Raw genomic sequence first — 17,074 nt, 5'->3', positions numbered from 1 at the left:
TTGGTTGCACTAAAATCTTATTTGTGAATATGGTGCTGAACATGGCTACCAACCAGCTTTTTGGTGTTACCTTGTCAACTTGAGTCATTGTGCAATTTGGTTTTGCAGTAGGTGGGAAATAGCTTTTGAAAGGAAATTTATGCACAATTGCAATTTGTGTTTACCAGGGGAGGTAAGTTTCACACTACATTCCAATTGTGAAGTCAGTTGAAGATTGGGTAGTAATGTAAAAAGCTATAGACAGGTTGTAAAATTTGAAGATCTTTAATGCTGCAGCAATAGAGACACAAGCACACTTTAAACATTAACTGTCAAAACATCTGTCGAGTCATCATACAATTTGCCAGCCATGTCACCGCTCTGGGGAGCCATGGTCATGTTGGAGCTGGAGGGCTTGTTCTGCGGGCCCATGCTCATGTTGTAACCAGAGGCATCCCACTGGTGGCCCTCGGTCATGTTGTAGCTGGCAGAGTCTTCCTGGTGGCCCTTGGTCATGTTGTAGCTAGCGTCTTCCTGGTGGCCCTTGGTCATGTTGTAGCTGGCGGAATCTTCCATGTGGCCCTTGGTCATATTGTAGCTGGCATCTTCCATGTGGCCCTCAGTCATGTTGTAGCTGGCAGCGTCCTCCTGGTGGCCATTGGTCATGTTGTAGCTGGCGTCTTCGGTCATGTCGTAGCTGGCGTCTTCCATGTGGCCCTTGGTCATGTTGTAGCTGGCATCTTCCTGGTAGGCATTGGTCATGTTGTAGCTGGCATCTTCCATGTGGCCCTTGGTTATGTTGTAGCTGGCGTCCTCGGTCATGTTGAAGCTGAAGGAGTCTTCCTGGTGGCCCTTGGTCACGTTGTAGCTGGCATCTTCCTGGTAGGCATTGGTCATGTTGTAGCTGGCATCTTCCTGGTAGGCATTGGTCATGTTGTAGCTGGCATCTTCCATGTGGCCCATGGTTATGTTGTAGCTGGCGTCCTCGGTCATGTTGAAGCTGGAGGAGTCTTCCTGGTGGCCCTTGGTCACGTTGTAGCTGGCATCTTCCTGGTAGGCATTGGTCATGTTGTAGCTGGCATCTTCCATGTGGCCCTTGGTTATGTTGTAGCTGGCGTCCTCGGTCATGTTGAAGCTGGAGGAGTCTTCCTGGTGGCCCTTGGTCACGTTGTAGCTGGCATCTTCCTGGTAGGCATTTGTCACGTTGTAGCTGGCATCTTCCTGGTAGGCATTGGTCATGTTGTAGCTGGCATCTTCCATGTGGCCCTTGGTTATGTTGTAGCTGGCGTCCTCGGTCATGTTGAAGCTGGAGGAGTCTTCCTGGTGGCCCTTGGTCATGTTGTAACTGGAGTCTTCGGTCATGTTGTAGCTGGCGTCTTCCATGGGGCCCTCTGTCATGTTGTAGCTGGCAGCATCTTCCATGTGGCCCTCGGTCATGTTGTAGCTGGCGTCCTCCTGGTGTCCCTCGGTCATGTTGTAGCTGGCGTCTTCCATGTGGCCCTTGGTCATGTTGTACTCATCATTGCTCATGTAGTTGGAGATGTTCTGCAGGCCTTCACTCATGTGGCTCTGCTGGTAATGGCTGAAGGAGCCCTCTTCGGCATCAGTTTCCACTTTGGGAAAAAAAAAAATAGAGATCTACATTAGTTGCCAATTACAAATAGCCAGCTGCAGACAGAACCATTGAATATCCTTTACTAGATGCAAATGACCATAAAATTGTCATTTTAATTTGTTTATGGATAAAATTGGTACAGATGATGCAAGATGCACTTTTGATGCCATACGCAATATTTTGACTTTCCCCTTCAAGGTATGTACATTGTGTTGCATTCAGTCTTTTGCCTGTGAGAATTTTAGTTGACACTCCAATTAGCTCACCTTCTTTAGTTTGTTGCTTCAGCATGGAATCCAAAGACTGGATAAGTTTCACAATCCTCTCCTGTGAAACATCATTGGCAAACACATCTACAGCAAAAAAAAAAAAAAAAGCACAATCACAAAGAATTCAACAATTCTATTGTTCAGCACATCATTGAAGCCGTCAACATCTTGCATAGCACCAACGACAAAACAAAGATCTCATTTCAGCATGCAGGCACGCAAACATTAGCGTGTTAAGACAAGAACAAGTCATGAGCATCACCTCCGTCCACCGAGAGCGCATGCACGAGAACCAGCAGCAAGAGCCAAAGAGCAGCCATGACTTCCGTGACGGTTGTGAGCTGAAGCAGCCGGATGAGCTTTTAAAGCAGGTGACCCCAACTGTTGCTAATCAGCTCTAATGAGCATTTGGAGGTTGACGTTATGATTTCTTTTTTTTGAAATATTCGACCTACCCAAAGCTCATGCAAATCAGCCCAATTAGCACCAGGTGTGGTCACTTGTCAGCTGCTATAAAAGCTCAGGTTGCATGTTCTTTGGCATCGCTGCTCCTGACACGATGGCTCCTCTCTGGTTCCTGGGTCTGCTGGTGCAAGCTGTTTTTATGGGCAGAGGTAGGTTAGGAAATGTCTTGTTTGTCACCCAAAGTGTTTAACCCAATTTGTGTGGCACTGTCTGCAGGTCTTTGTTCGCTACCTGGATCGAGACAAAGTGAGTCCAATCCTTCTGAGTTAGGTAGCTATGGTGGGTGTGATTCATTTTGTTTGTTGCTGACGCTTGTGTTCTTTTAAAAGCTGATGTTTCACCAGTGTTCGAGGAACTTCTTGAGTCTTTAGATGCCATTCGCAGGCAATATGAACAAGGTGAGGAAACTCGGCTAACATTTGCTTTCAACTGTTGGATGGAAAAAGGAGTGAAATGAACTGCCTTTGTGAGAATGGCCAAAAAGTAAAGGCCTCTTTTTGTTGGTTGGTGGATATAAAGAAGGAAAAATCCCTCCTAAATGAAGTGGCTGGCTTGGTTTGGTTCACTTGCAGTCAGTCAACTGTCACTATACTGGCCTGGTGAAATCAAGTGGATTGTTTACTTATAGCTGACAAATTGTTTCTATATTACTTGAACTGTTGCAGTCATTCAAGCCTCTCTTCTCCGTAGACTTACCAAGTATAGAAATAGTTGTAAAACTCTCAAGCCCATATTTTCAGTGGCATGCCATAAAAAGTGTTCTCTGTGTGTATAGGACATCTGGCAGCAAAAGTTGAGCCAGATGACCAGCCCAGCTTCAACATGACCAAGGGCCTCATGGAAGACTCCATCTACAACATGACCAAGGGCCACCAGGAAGACTCCTCCAACTACAACATGACCAAGGGCCTCATGGAAGATGCCAGCTACAACATGACCAAGGGCCACATGGAAGACGCTGCCATCTACAACATGACCAAGGGCCTCATGGAAGACTCCATCTACAACATGACCAAGGGCCTCATGGAAGACTCCATCTACAACATGACCAAGGGCCTCATGGAAGACTCCATCTACAACATGACCAAGGGCCTCATGGAAGATGCCAGCTACAACATGACCAAGGGCCTCATGGAAGATGCCAGCTACAACATGACCAAGGGCCTCATGGAAGATGCCAGCTACAACATGACCAAGGGCCTCATGGAAGATGCCAGCTACAACATGACCAAGGGCCTCATGGAAGACGCTGCCAGCTACAACATGACCAAGGGCCACATGGAAGATGCTGCCATCTACAACATGACCAAGGGCCTCATGGAAGATGCCAGCTACAACATGACCAAGGGCCTCATGGAAGATGCCAGCTACAACATGACCAAGGGCCTCATGGAAGATGCCAGCTACAACATGACCAAGGGCCACATGGAAGACGCTGCCATCTACAACATGACCAAGGGCCTCATGGAAGATGCCAGCTACAACATGACCAAGGGCCTCATGGAAGATGCCAGCTACAACATGACCAAGGGCCTCATGGAAGATGCCAGCTACAACATGACCATGGGCCTCATGGAAGATGCCAGCTACAACATGACCAAGGGCCTCATGGAAGATGCCAGCTACAACATGACCAAGGGCCACATGGAAGACGCTGCCATCTACAACATGACCAAGGGCCTCATGGAAGATGCCAGCTACAACATGACCAAGGGCCTCATGGAAGATGCCAGCTACAACATGACCAAGGGCCTCATGGAAGATGCCAGCTACAACATGACCAAGGGCCTCATGGAAGATGCCAGCTACAACATGACCAAGGGCCCCATGGAAGACGCTGCCATCTACAACATGACCAAGGGCCACATGGAAGACGCTGCCATCTACAACATGACCAAGGGCCACATGGAAGACTCCAGCTACAACATGACCGAGGGACACCAGGAGGACGCCAGCTACAACATGACCAAGGGCCACCAGGAAGACTCCAGCTACAACATGACCGAGGGACACCAGGAGGACGCCAGCTACAACATGACCAAGGCCCACATGGAAGACTCCTCCAGCTACAACATGACCAAGGGCCACATGGAAGATGCCAGCTACAACATGACCAAGGGCCACATGGAAGATGCCAGCTACAACATGACCAAGGCCTACCAGGAGGACGCCTCCAACTACAACATAACCAATGGCCACCAGGAAGACTCCTCCAACTACAACATGACCAAGGGCCACATGGAAGACGCCAGCTACAACATGACTGAAGACTCCAGCTACAACATGACAAAGGGCCACATGGAAGACGCCAGCTACAACATGACCGAAGACGCCAGCTACAACATGACCGAAGACGCCAGCTACAACATGACCGAAGACGCCAGCTACAACATGACCGAAGACGCCAGCTACAACATGACCGAAGACGCCAGCTACAACATGACCGAAGACGCCAGCTACAACATGACCGAAGACGCCAGCTACAACATGACCGAAGACGCCAGCTACAACATGACCGAGGGCCACATGGAAGACGCCGCCAGCTCCAACATGGCCATGGGCCCTCAAAACATCACATCCAGCTATGCAAGGAGTCTCAATCACCCAAGTGATGCTAATCATGAGAGCAGTGACCTGAGTTTTTTGTCCGCCTACCAGAAGGAAGAAATGGAAGATGTTGTGACTGTGAATGTATGATGTAGTGTTGTCTTGCTTTCAGCATAAATAAAGCTATGGTAATGTTCTAAGTAAAGCTTGTCTGATTTGTATCTTGATTAAGAAAAAAAAATTAAACTAATTATACAGAAGGGTCCAGTTTAGTGATCTGAGCTCCTCAAATTTTGTTTTTTCTTTAATGCTAAGAAAGTAATCCCATGACTGCAGAGACTTCCTAGTATTTTAAATGCAATGTTTCTGGGTCAGTCAAAGGTTCCTGAGAAGCAGACCTAACAGGACACCTGTAATACTGCTGAATATTGGGACGCTCAAAAGCCGCTGCACCGTGTCATGGAATTCAGATTTGAAGTTTTATAGCTAAAAGCAGTCAAAGCAGCCTGGGCTTCAACACCAACAATGGCTGATCATTTCTCAACACCATATTGATGGTAGTTCAGTGAAAAGGAGCTACAACCATTGACTGCATATGAATGAAACTATCTAAGATACAGATGGCATCATTCACAATTCCACCGAGGTCAAGTCAATCTGATCAAGGAAGAAGCATCTGCTGGGTGCCCATGCCGAGCTGCAGTGTGTTGCTAATGACTGACAGTGTTCACAACCCTGCCAACGATACCAAATGTTGAAATACGCCGTTCTCTCGCTCGACTGACTGTCACTTGAATGAGCTAAAAGTACTCCCCTGATCTGCTTGTGGTCTATGGAGACCAAGTCAGGGACGGTTCCATATGATGCGCAAGAATTTTGCTATTTGTATGCTGCACCCCACCTAGGTTCAATCTCTTGCATTGCAGAGAATCTTGTCCATTGGGTAGACGTTACAAAGATCCGATCGACTGGATTGATTTGGCAAATCATTTATTTCGATGCAAAATTGGCCATCGGTTGTAATGTCATCACTTGCAGATTGAGCAATGATGCTCTTGATCGGATCAGCAAAATGTAACATTACAGCAAACTTATTCATTCCAGGGATGTTCTGTGCTGCCATCGTTGGGGGTTCCTCAGCATATACAGTTGGATTTTTTTCCCCTCACTTTGTATTTTTTGGGATAATTAATCATTCATTTAATAAGTTTCTTGGTTAAATTTGACATCCTAACTATGAGGCAGATGTGCTCACCACCATACATCTATGCTTCCTTAACCACAACTTTCTTCCTATGTTTTCATCAAATGCAGAATACATTTTATGATGAATTTTTTAAAAATGTAAATATTTTGTCATGCAGCTGGAGCCAATTAGCATCATCACTTGTCACCTGCTATAAGAGCGAGCTCATGTGGTCAGTTCTGTTCATTCACATCTGTAACGGAAGCAATGGCTGCTCTTTGGATCTCGCTTGTGCTGGTGCTTGCAGTTTTGATGAACGGAGGCGATGGTAAGTAACATTTAGGAGCCCAAAACAGAATGGTTGTGTCCTCAAATGCGGCCCCTGTTTTCCAGCTGCAGCTGTTACCCCAAATGATAACAATACTGTGCTTCAAAAGGGAAGTGCGCAAGGTAAGAACATTGATTGAGTCACAGCTCATTGTGTGACATGAACACTTGTTTGGTTTGCAACAGATGGCCTTTTGCTTGAGGAAGCTGTTAAATTCCTTCATGCTTTGGATTCTGTGTTGAAGCTGCAAAGTAAAGGTAAGGAATTTTTTTTCCCCCCCTCCCCAGTCAGGTAGTTTCATCACCTTTTTGAGCCGAGGCACACATTTGGCAATAGTGTTAAAAATGGTGCAGAACTGCCGAAATGTTCAAATTGATTTCTCAACTTGAAAAATAGAATGCTTTTCTTAAAGGTACAAACGGATCATTTAATGAATTTATTTCAGTAAATATAAACTAAAACTGCATAAAAGTTGTTCCTTCTGCTAATTAGTAGAAGCACATGTTGTGCAAAAATGCCCAGTGTTTGGAAGTAAACTTTTTTTATTTTATATTCCAACTGGCAGTCAATGACGACTCCAGCCGTGACTACCAGAACATGAGCATGGCCCACCAAAAAGATTACTTCATGGAAGATGAGAGCTACAACATGAGCATGGGCTACCGGAAAAAGGACTCTGGTCAGGATGAGCAGAACATGACCAAGGTCCACCAAAATGAAGTTCTGCAAGACTACCAGAACATGACCAATGGCCACCAGAATGAAGCCATGCAAGACTACCAGAACATGATCAAGATCTATCAGAATGAAACTATGCAAGACTACCAGAACATGACCAAGGTCTATCGGAATGAAACCATGCAAGACTACCAGAACATGACCAAGGTCTACCAGAAGGAAGCCATGCAAGACTACCAGAACAGTGAATTCATGCAATACCAGAACCCCTTGAATAATGGTCGTCTGAACATGAGCAATGGTGACATGATGGAAAACCAGAATGACAGCATGGACGATGACTTGTACACAGTGGTTGTAAATGTTTGAAGTCCTTGATAGCAGTGAGTAACTACTGTGAGATGGAATAAAAACTCTTCATCTTTAAACATCTTCTGTCATTTTTCTTTGACCATGTTCAGATAATTCCTTATTTAATTGTGGGGAAAACTTTAGGAAAGTAAACCTAATCCATTGTGTAAGTGCACTTTAACACAGACTAGTCGAATTGATTCAAAAAGATAACTTGTTCTGTATTTGAAAGGTAAAGGACCGAAGAATAGTCAGGTGAAATCATGATTTATATTAAATTTCCAGATGGGTTGAGAATGCACAAGATGTGAGTGAGCAACTTCAGCAAGCCAGGCTGAAATTCAAATGGGTAATAAATACTGACGGATTTTTGGTGTTTGACTATTTTTAATAAAGCCATGGACAAATTGAATCACACATGGCAACGAAGCACATAATGACGACTGATGAACTTAGGGTGACCAGACTTACAGGCAAGATTTTGACTGTAGTTTATGAAGCGGTTCGTGTAATGACGCCGAGCTACCTCAAGATGGCAGTGCCCCCATTCACTTGTATGTAACCCAGTGTCAAATGAACATGTCTATTTCCTTCATTGCTCTTTCTTGAATGTAAATATAATTTGGTTATTAGAACTTAAACATGAGTATTTCACTGTACATTTGTTAAGTTTAAAATATCATCACATCAGCAGAATTAAATAAATACGTACGTAGGTCGTACGATATTAAACATACAGGCTTTTAACTTGACAGTTTATGAAGCGGTTCATGTAATGACGCCAGGATACCACAAGACGGCAGTGCCCCCATTCACTTGTATGGAACCCAGCGTCAAATGAACATGTCCATTTCCTTTTCGTCATTGCTCTTCTTTGAATGTAAATATAGGGGGGAACGTTGGAAAAACAGAAAACTTTATGAAGCAAGCATTTTTGTGCTGTGTTTTTTTTTAAACTTTTGTGTTATTTATTTTAATCTTTTGTAATGTGTGCCTTTTTTTTCTTTCTTTTTTTTATAAGTTGTATGATGGCTTTTGATTATTGTTTGGACCCAAAATTTTATACTTTTGTCAATAAACTAACTAACTAACTAACTAACTAACTAACTAACTAACTAACTAACTAACTAACTAGCTAACTAACTAACTAACTAACTAACTAACTAACTAACTAACTAACTAACTAACTAACTAACTAACTAACTAACTAACTAACTAACTAACTAACTAACTAACTAACTAACTAAGGCTTCATTTAGTAAAAAATGACCAGGCATAGTAAATTTCTGGGGGGTTAAAGAAATAGCATCAACAGACGTCCTCTTATTCCCCGGACATGTCCTAATTTTAAGCCCTGAAAAAACGTCCAGGGTTAGCATAAGTGTAGTAAGTTTTTGGGGGGGTTAAAATCAAATAAAATTGAAGTCTATGTATAATTTTTAATTGTTGAATTGTTGAAGTGCGCAAACATGCGAGTTGTGGTACTTCCTAATTTTTAGTGAGAACCTGAACGCACCATCGTGTTAGCCGGAAGTATTAGCAAACAAAATAAACAACGGTGAGTTTTGCGCTTCAAAGCTCGCCATTTTGACAATGGTAAGGTTCCAACGCATCAGCAATATTACGTATTTGGTTGTGTATACAAGCGATGGGTATTGCCCAAAAGCTATACAGCGCGCGATCAACGATAGCTTACATCGCTGTTCCGCTAGCAAAAGCATCCCTGTTAGCTTAATCACCGAACCCTGCCGGCAGCTTCTGCTCATGATCAATCATCAACGCAGTCCGCTCGCTATACAGTCCTATACAATTCGATTGAAATATAATCCTATACAATTTCATTTGCTGTTCAATTCCAATATGATGTGTTGGCTGCTCCTCTGTCAATAATAACGCACGTCGTAATATGTGACGCGTTTAGAAGGTTTGCTGTTAAAACCAGGGCCATTCATCCATCCATCCATCTTTTGCAAGACGTCTTAACAATATGCGTCCAAACAGATGCATATGCAGTGTGCGTGCAATACATGCATGACAACACAAGTCATGCTGACTCAACTTTGCCCTTTGCAGGGCCATCACGATGTGGCAATGCTCAGCCCCGGGTTATGAGAAGCCAAAGTTCAGCCAACAAGGTGATGTCTGAAAGGTACTGTATGTTCTTGATGACTCCATGTATGTATTGGCTCAACAAGAGCACGATTAAAAAAATAAATAAATGTGTTGGTCATCTTTTTGGTGCTAAATCCAGGCAGCAAGTTCTTTTTTTATATGCTTTATAAATACACTCTTCAGTGTGCAAATAAAATGAATAAAAGGCTATTTTTCATACCTATAGAGTAGACGGATTTCAATTTGGTATATTTATATTTGCAACGTCTTAGTCCTGTTTTTCAATCCGTGTGTTTTGGTCCTTGAAAGTAATATTAAAGAGACAAGTTTAAAGTCCCCTAAAACAAAACAATTTGCAGTTTATGTAAATAAATCAATTAAAAATGATTATTATGGAACACAGTTAAGGTTAGCATGTTGCCTTGATACTCAACGGTCATTCCAGTTTCTCATGTGGCCCCTTTGGAAAATGAATTGCCAATGTGACGGGGAGCTTTTCTTGTGTCTTTTTTATGTAAAAAGTTAATTTAATTGATTAATTTTCTTTATTGTGTTTTATGTTTGATCCCATGTACAGCCCTTTCTTGCAGCTGTGGTTGTTTAAAAGTGCTCTATAAATAAAATTGTATTTTACCATTTATTTATTTTTATTTGGACTTGTCTGTTTTTGAAATAAATACTTTTCTTGGAATTATATTTCCTCTATATTAACCTCCTAAATGCTTTGGTCACATTAACTTGGAATCAGCTAAATAAAAAATATATTTTTTTACTTACTTTACATGTATATTGAAAAAAAATGCAGCAATTGGATTTAGCACCATAAATCTGTAGCCGCCACATCTTGTAGCAATACCATGAAAGGTGATGCATTCATAACTTGGCAGCACCCAACATGGACAAAAGGAAATGGAGTCTCAGTTAGTTTGATAGGAAAATAGACTTTATTGATCCTGCAAGAGGAGATTTAGGAGGTATTTAAATACACGCATAAAAAAGTGGGAGTTCAGAGTCCAGTATAGCACTTAATCCTGTTTCGTTTCACTTGGCTCTCGTAAGTTTTGCTTACTTAATCCTGTTTCGTTTCACTTGGCTCTCGTAAGTTTTGCTTGCTGATCACATGATGTATGAGTCAGCAAGGGTTGAGCAGGAAAGAGAAACAACAAATATGACCTCTTTTCTCCCTTGACGGTTTTGTTATTCAAGTTAAGTGACATTTTTTTATATCTATTTAAATAAAACTCACCAAACGGGAAAAATAAGAAACCAGATGGAAGTATCCCTCGTCCAGGATGACCAGGCTGCAATGAATGCAGAGTGGGCAACATGAAACAATATAAAATAAGGTCATAGAGATGTCCATAGTCAAATTCACCTTCCTTTCATTTGTCATTATTTATTGATATTCCCTCAACTCATGATGAGACAGACACCAAACTATATTGTGGCATTCTAAGCAATAATATAACAGTATCAAAATGGACGGCTGAATAGATATGACGTCATCATTCATTTTCATGTCCAATATTGTCTTTTCTATTGATTGTTTTACAGAGATTCCATATCGCTTAGAAATCGACTTATCAAGTATGATGATTTATTTGAGAAAATATTTTTATATTGTATCTAATAAATGCTATATTAACTTCTCTCAGATGTATACATATATTATATATAATATACATCATATCATATACAGTGTGTAGAGAGTATCCAGTCATCCGGATGTAACCACATCATGCATTCCAGAAAAATGAAAGTGAGGCCTGTAGCAAGCCTCTTACTTTCAGTTTCATTTCTCCTTAGCTGCAGAGATGGAAACCTAACAGGACGAGGGAGGGATTTATAAGCCCAACCAGGACGCTCTCTGGCTCATTTTCAGTGCTTCGAGCTGATCTGGACAGAGAGAAGAGGAAAAAGGTAGGAACACGTTTGCTTTAGGACAAATGGATTTCGGTTTTCTTTCTTTAGCTTTGCTTCGATACCATATCTGTAGTTACTTCATTGTTAAAATCATGTCCGTCCGTGTATTGATGATTATGAAAATATTCTGTATTTGAAATAGAATTTCACAAGACACCGCGGTCGGTAACTTACCGCAAAGACTTGGTGGGTGGTTCAAGTAGTTTTGCAATGTAGTTACAATTGGTGACACGGTGAGGCAATATGGCTAAAAAGCGGTGCACAAAATCAAGACTGGGTCATGTTTTCTTTTCTTTTCTTTACGGAGCAGTTTTGTCAAACAATAACTTCATTTGAGGAACAACATTCTACATTTGTGGTGTCTTTTTCTTTTTTAGGGGCAAGGGTTCTTTCTTGACCAGTATTTACAAAGTTCATATTTTGTCTAAAAAGAAAGTGATGTTTTGGGTCCAAAACATCCAGAAAATGAATCTATTGTCTCCATGACAGCCCAGGTGCTGTGCCTTTTTCCAACGTTTCGATCGAATGCACACCCTGAAACTCCAGACAACAATGATTTAAAGGTACGCCTTGCCTCTTTTTGACTCAACATGAATGTGCAAGTCGTACTCCAATTGCAAAGGCTGTCACGCGATTTGGGTATCTCCCTAACGCTGAGTCATCCCATGGTAACAGCCGTAAAAAAAACAAAACGTTGTTCATCGTCTGGTCAGATTTGTCAATTCTAAATTGGTGAAGGTGTATCTTTTACCGTGAAATAACACCCAAACGTTGGAGATTTACATTTACAAACCTTTCTTGTTCTGAATGTTTTTGTTTTGTTTTTTCTAACTGCTTCAAGGTGTTAATTGTTGAATGTGTTTTTCCACTTGACAGAACTAATCAAGATGGAGAATGTTTTTGAAAATATTGTGGCCTTGGTGAAGCAGCACCCAGCAGGGATCCCCGTCAAGAGACTCGGTCTGTACTACCAGCAGACATACCGTTGTAACCTAGCGAGAGCCGACCTGGGCTTCAAGTCCAATGCTGCTCTGTTAGCTGCTTTGAAAGACGACTTGGTTGTCGAGAAACAACTTGTTTTTCACAAGGACTACAGGTGCAATGACGGAGCTGCAGGAACAAGTGCTATTGAAGCCACCGAACTAAAGAAGGAAAGAAAGAAGGTTAAGAGGGCAGAAAATGTAGTGGCCATGATGAGAGAATATCCAGAAGGGCTTCTTCTGGAGAATTTGTCAACAGACTACAGACTGAAATACAACACAAAGCTGAAATGGAAGTCTTTGGGCTTCACTTCTGTTGCTGCCCTGGTAGCAACTTTAGACAATGATCTAGTTGTGATTGGGGACCGGGTGATCCACAAGATGTATCAGTCTCAAGATCCACTTGAAGCTGCGGGGACCCCTTTCAATTCAGAATCAGCTCAGTCCATTCCTGATAAATCTCCTCCCACTGGATCCAAGCTCACTGATGAATCGGAGCGACAGCATCTGCACAAGAAGATTGTAGAGGTGAGTCAATACACTCACTGATAGAATGTTGCTACGCAAGGTGTTTTTCCCTATGCTGTACATGATGGTGCAGGATTCTTTCAATCAGCACAAACCAAAAGCCATCTAATATGAACATTTGATGTCTGAGAATGTTTTCAAATGATGCCATTCCACCTCTGGACTGCACTCCCCAGAATGTTTCTTGGAAAAGTTGTCCATTTGTTTCAGGTAGCTGATAAATACCAACTAACGAAACCATCCATGGATCTGCTGGAAGTTTGCTATTTTCATCATTTTGGCGAAAAGCTTCCGGTTCAACTGTACCTCTCCATGTATGAGACTTTAGAATCATCTTCTCTCAAGAACCTGCCTCTCCCACCTGGTACTGGAAGCGCCGGTAGGTGACATTTGGAGTCAACCATTTGTAGTCAACCATTGTTTGTCTTGTCCTCAGGATTACAGCAAGCAGCTGGAGCCAGTACAAGCAAAGCCAGGGATGCAACTCGGGGAGAGTTCAGTGCTCCTGTTTTTAGAAAAGCCTTTCATGCTCAGTTGAGAGAAGTACATCAAGATAATATGCGGGCCATCGAAGCTATGGAGAATGATGAAGGTACAAAGAATACAAATTTACATCCAGACACACTCAGCAGTCTGATGGAGAGTGTGAGACGAGAACTTGCAGCGGAAGGAGAGCTGGTCACCAAAGAGAAGGTGAGATGCAAACCAGAATAGGTACGTACATTCAAACACTTGCTTGACGAAAGAATCAATGAAACTGTCCGTGAAGTGACATTGCAACGAAGTCGACAGGAGCTCGTCAAAACAAACACACATGAGATGGAATCGGGAAAATGATGTCATATCGTCAATGTGCTGTCGCTAATTGTTATCGATCACTGTCACTCATCTCAGGTGATGGCAAGGACATGCACGTTAATGCAACTTAAATCCAAAAAGATAAATCCACAAAATATTCAGGCCCTGAAGGACCTTCATTACTTGGAGAAAGAGATCTCAGCGTACATTCAGGTTAGCAGCCAGTCCCATCAAATGAAAGGAGAACTATGCTACGTCATCCTTTGTGGTTGACATCTTCTTCTTTGTCTGTCAGGCGGCTGAAGCGGCGGCAACCGTCTGCACCTTGTATGAGCTGGGCCAGGCTTTGGCTGCTCTAAAGAACAAGAAGCGCTACGAAGAGCTGAACCTGGGACCCCTTTGCAAACTCCCCATCATCCACCGCATGTTCAAGATGAACAGTAACACCAAGGACGATGATATCCCCCAGATTGAGACAGTTGACATCTTAAAGGTGTTGTCATGTCAATCACGGGATAGAAAGCCATTTGGTTGTCATCATGATATCATTTTGGATGACTTGCCCTTATTTTTGCTCCTTCCACGTGTTTTCTCCTTTCTAGCACCTTCGCAGTTACAGGAGGAAGTCGAGCCAGCCCAAAGTAGACCTGGCTGAGTTTATGAAGTATCTAGGTGACCATTATAACTGTGAGTCTCCTTACGAACTGGGCATCAGGATAACCAGTCTTGGCTTGTCCATATCGGTAAGCGTTTAGTCGACATTTTATTAGGGAGTTGACTTGTAATCCTTGAAATGAATCCAAAACAAATGTCTGTGTCTCCTTCAGTCATTAAATAAAGTCAGTCGTTGTGAGCATAGCGTAATGGATCAAATTAAAGAAACCATTCAGAAAGAACTAGAAGAGGACACCCGGGAGCATCTCATGAAGCTGAAGAAGGTTGTCCTGGATCCTGTCAAAGGCACATGCTCCGTCTTTGCCGAGAACCTGGACCTCAGGAAGAAATATGCTTCCATGACAGCAGCGGAAGTGGTGCTGGAAGTCTTCACAAATGCAGAAAAGCTCTTCAGTTCGCCAGTGCTAAAGGTAGGTAGGTAGGTAGGTGAGCGCTCTTCCCAAGTGTGTGAAACATTGCGCCTCTGGTTCATTCGCTTCATTTACAGTACACTTGGGGACGGCTAATCTCGCTAATGCTATTGCTCGCTTGGTTCACTGAAAATGTTAACCAACAGCTATAAACAACAAACATAAATCCACCTTTTTGTTAGTATCTTCCCTGTTCCGATCATTCATTCACGCCTTCTGAGAGGCACCAGAAGGACTCGATGTTCCCAAAACGACCGTTACAGTTATCTGGACTTTCTCCTGGAGCTGACGCTGCCAGAACACTTCCCCTTCTTCACCTTTCCCACTCTCCATGTTTACGCAGTCAAGCTTACGGAATTTTGGAGTTCTCGTAGTCGAGATGCCAACCGTATAGGGTTGGGAATATCCAGCGTAAACATACACACAAATGTGCCCTGGACAAATTTGAGTCTGGCCCAGTAATTATTTGTGTGCTATTTCATTGTTTACAGGCAAATGTCCGGAAATTCCTCACACAAGTGTCAGGTGACAGGCTGGCAACATCTCTCTTTCAATTGGCAATTTGCGGTGCCTCGCTAGCTATCCCACAGGACCAGCAGGCCAAGAAGGAAACTCCTCAAAGCTCTGGAAGAAAAGATCCAACGGAAGACAGACGTGCCACAAGCAAGCCCAGCGAAGGTATCGAGTCAAAAGGTCTTTTTTGCTCCATACGTCTACTGTGGCAACCGAGTCCCAATTCTGAATGCCTTTTTCAGCCAAAGTGAAGCAGTACCTAAAAGATAGCCTATCGTCTATGAACTCAGCCATCCATTTGGCTGATATTGCCACCTTAGAGAAGAATTTGAGCAAACACTTCCAGGTTAAAGACTTTCCGTCCTTGGGTCAAGGCAGCTTCTTGGGGTTCTTGGTGAAACACATTCAGGTATGTGCGCATTGAAACGCTAACCGTGATTCTTGAATATTGAAAAACACGTGTTTGGTGTCAAATGCAGCTACTGCAGGACGTGCTTGGTTCAACTTTGATTCTGAGAAGTGATGGAAATGGGAAAAGAAGTTTTTTCAGACCCACCAAACAAGACATATTTGAGTTCATCAAACAATGTGGGCAAAATACTTCTGGTGGTCAAGATGAAGTGAGTTGACGTCGAATAAATCAATAGAGCTCCACGCACTTTATGATGGTCCTGACACCAAACATCTGAAGGTTACAAATGGCTTTTATCTTAAGGCACCAATTACAGACTGTTTTTCCTTTTTAGTATGTTTTTCATTCAAACATTTCAGGTCATTAAGCTTTGCATTCGTTTATTGGGAAACAATGGCACTCATGTCTACATTCATATACATATTTGGCCACCAAGGAACAGATTGCTATTGTAAACTGACTATCAATGATGATGAAGTGGACACATATCGTTCTCCTTTGAATGTTCACAGCTGTCCCACATGGAGTTGGCATTGCAGTCCCACTACGGAGTGCAGGACAGTCGGGACTTGGGCTACGGCTCGCTACAGACACTGGTCAGACTAGTCCAGCGTCAGAGAGACCTAGCCGGAGGAGGACTGAGCCAGGTCTTTTACGAGTCCACAATGTTCGCCAGGCATGGCATTTTAAGGTTGGGTCTCTGACATGTCAACAATTGGCAGAAATCAAAACCACCCCGTGCATGCCACAGAGAAACTCACTTTTTCTCTCCGCTTATCACCAGTGCCAAAAGTGAGTGTGAAGCCGTGGGGCGGCTTGGGGAGATGTCAAAGGTCCAGGCATTGGCCAGTTTGCATTCTTGTCCTCTGTTAGAGGATTTGAATGAATGGAGTCAGTGGGAGCTCATATTTAAACCTTTCCACGGCTCCCTCAAAGATTTTATTGAAAGAAATGCAGGTGGGTGTTTGTACACTGGAATATGATTTGTTTCTCGAACCCATGCTGATATCTGATATCTATATCTGATATCTTCCATTTTGATCGATAACAGAAAATACAGAGTTGGCAGCTTTGGAGGTGACACCGTGTCTGCTGCTCAGGATCACCTCAGACACAGGAGACAAGTATTTCTCCAATGCCGCCCTGACCCTTGACCCCGTGGGAACAGCTGGCCACCTAGTGTCCATTGTTGTAGCTGACGGGATCCTAAATGCTCCCATGGCCCTCTTGGCTAATCATATTCAGAGTTCCCTGGCCGCGGCTGTGGCTAAAGAAGGTAGCTTCAGCCTCAATGGGAATATATTT

At 43.0% G+C, this 17,074-nt stretch overlaps 4 protein-coding genes across 18 annotated transcripts in view; 3 read left to right on the top strand and 1 right to left on the bottom strand.

Annotated features, from left to right (window-relative positions):
• Positions 1-245: 245 nt before the first annotated feature.
• Positions 246-2,282, bottom strand: LOC148382991 (uncharacterized). 2 transcript variants are annotated; one of them, XM_088359498.1, is made up of 4 exons: positions 2,126-2,282; positions 1,861-1,947; positions 1,411-1,592; positions 246-1,371 (listed from the first exon to the last, which is right to left on the bottom strand). In XM_088359498.1, the coding sequence occupies exons 1-4, from the start codon at positions 2,181-2,183 to the stop codon at positions 298-300; spliced, it is 1,401 nt and encodes a 466-aa protein (XP_088215624.1). In that variant the 5' UTR covers positions 2,184-2,282; the 3' UTR covers positions 246-297. The 2 variants fall into 2 exon arrangements, with proteins under 2 accessions (XP_088215624.1, XP_088215623.1); XM_088359497.1 differs by having other exon boundaries at positions 246-1,592.
• A 65-nt stretch (positions 2,283-2,347) lies between these two features.
• On the top strand, positions 2,348-5,080 carry LOC148382990 (uncharacterized). Of its 9 annotated transcripts, XM_088359478.1 has the most exons (6): positions 2,348-2,477; positions 2,545-2,574; positions 2,658-2,726; positions 3,104-3,199; positions 3,239-3,274; positions 3,314-5,080. In XM_088359478.1, the coding sequence occupies exons 1-6, from the start codon at positions 2,393-2,395 to the stop codon at positions 5,023-5,025; spliced, it is 2,028 nt and encodes a 675-aa protein (XP_088215604.1). In that variant the 5' UTR covers positions 2,348-2,392; the 3' UTR covers positions 5,026-5,080. The 9 variants fall into 9 exon arrangements, with proteins under 9 accessions (XP_088215604.1, XP_088215609.1, XP_088215606.1 ...); XM_088359483.1 differs by lacking the exon at positions 3,239-3,274 and having other exon boundaries at positions 3,104-3,162; positions 3,385-5,080; XM_088359480.1 differs by lacking the exon at positions 3,239-3,274 and having other exon boundaries at positions 3,104-3,162; positions 3,313-5,080.
• A 1,153-nt stretch (positions 5,081-6,233) lies between these two features.
• On the top strand, positions 6,234-7,495 carry LOC148382989 (uncharacterized). The gene is made up of 4 exons (XM_088360116.1): positions 6,234-6,389; positions 6,455-6,511; positions 6,575-6,646; positions 6,955-7,495. The coding sequence occupies exons 1-4, from the start codon at positions 6,329-6,331 to the stop codon at positions 7,434-7,436; spliced, it is 672 nt and encodes a 223-aa protein (XP_088216242.1). The 5' UTR covers positions 6,234-6,328; the 3' UTR covers positions 7,437-7,495.
• Positions 7,496-8,930: 1,435 nt separating this feature from the next.
• The window catches only part of LOC148382988 (uncharacterized), a 27,168-nt gene continuing 19,024 nt past the window's right edge, over positions 8,931-17,074 (top strand). For 3 of the 6 annotated variants that reach the window (XM_088359241.1, XM_088359240.1, XM_088359236.1), the window contains exons 1-17: positions 8,931-9,014; positions 9,492-9,567; positions 11,337-11,450; positions 11,943-12,016; positions 12,330-12,961; positions 13,172-13,340; positions 13,398-13,654; positions 13,856-13,972; positions 14,055-14,252; positions 14,362-14,502; positions 14,587-14,844; positions 15,336-15,522; positions 15,600-15,766; positions 15,837-15,977; positions 16,282-16,460; positions 16,551-16,726; positions 16,821-17,045. In XM_088359241.1, coding sequence (XP_088215367.1) covers positions 12,341-12,961; positions 13,172-13,340; positions 13,398-13,654; positions 13,856-13,972; positions 14,055-14,252; positions 14,362-14,502; positions 14,587-14,844; positions 15,336-15,522; positions 15,600-15,766; positions 15,837-15,977; positions 16,282-16,460; positions 16,551-16,726; positions 16,821-17,045 — 2,836 coding nt within the window. In that variant the 5' untranslated portion in view covers positions 8,931-9,014; positions 9,492-9,567; positions 11,337-11,450; positions 11,943-12,016; positions 12,330-12,340. The remainder of the gene's footprint in view (positions 9,015-9,491; positions 9,568-11,336; positions 11,451-11,942; positions 12,017-12,329; positions 12,962-13,171; positions 13,341-13,397; positions 13,655-13,855; positions 13,973-14,054; positions 14,253-14,361; positions 14,503-14,586; positions 14,845-15,335; positions 15,523-15,599; positions 15,767-15,836; positions 15,978-16,281; positions 16,461-16,550; positions 16,727-16,820; positions 17,046-17,074) is intronic. The other 3 variants (XM_088359239.1, XM_088359238.1, XM_088359237.1) reach the window with 3 other exon arrangements.

Source organism: Syngnathus floridae, chromosome 18 (genome assembly GCF_059516105.1).
Source record: "Syngnathus floridae isolate MCC-2025c chromosome 18, RoL_Sflo_1.0, whole genome shotgun sequence".
Taxonomy (NCBI): Eukaryota; Metazoa; Chordata; class Actinopteri; order Syngnathiformes; family Syngnathidae; genus Syngnathus; species Syngnathus floridae.
Note: the sequence above shows the minus strand (reverse complement) of the source record. Positions and strands in the feature narration are given on the sequence as shown.

Coding starts and splice junctions, on each gene's coding strand:
- LOC148382990 (XM_088359473.1), top strand. CDS start 2,393: ATGTTCTTTGGCATCGCTGCTCCTGACACGATGGCTCCTCTCTGGTTC. Junction 2,575..2,657: donor GCTACCTGGATCGAGACAAA/GTGAGTCCAATC, acceptor TTCTTTTAAAAG/CTGATGTTTCACCAGTGTTC. Junction 2,727..3,103: donor TCGCAGGCAATATGAACAAG/GTGAGGAAACTC, acceptor CTGTGTGTATAG/GACATCTGGCAGCAAAAGTT.
- LOC148382989 (XM_088360116.1), top strand. CDS start 6,329: ATGGCTGCTCTTTGGATCTCGCTTGTGCTGGTGCTTGCAGTTTTGATG. Junction 6,390..6,454: donor TTTGATGAACGGAGGCGATG/GTAAGTAACATT, acceptor CCTGTTTTCCAG/CTGCAGCTGTTACCCCAAAT. Junction 6,512..6,574: donor TCAAAAGGGAAGTGCGCAAG/GTAAGAACATTG, acceptor GGTTTGCAACAG/ATGGCCTTTTGCTTGAGGAA.
- LOC148382991 (XM_088359497.1), bottom strand. CDS start 2,183: ATGGCTGCTCTTTGGCTCTTGCTGCTGGTTCTCGTGCATGCGCTCTCG. Junction 1,948..2,125: donor TGCGCTCTCGGTGGACGGAG/GTGATGCTCATG, acceptor TTTTTGCTGTAG/ATGTGTTTGCCAATGATGTT. Junction 1,593..1,860: donor GAAGCAACAAACTAAAGAAG/GTGAGCTAATTG, acceptor TTTTTCCCAAAG/TGGAAACTGATGCCGAAGAG.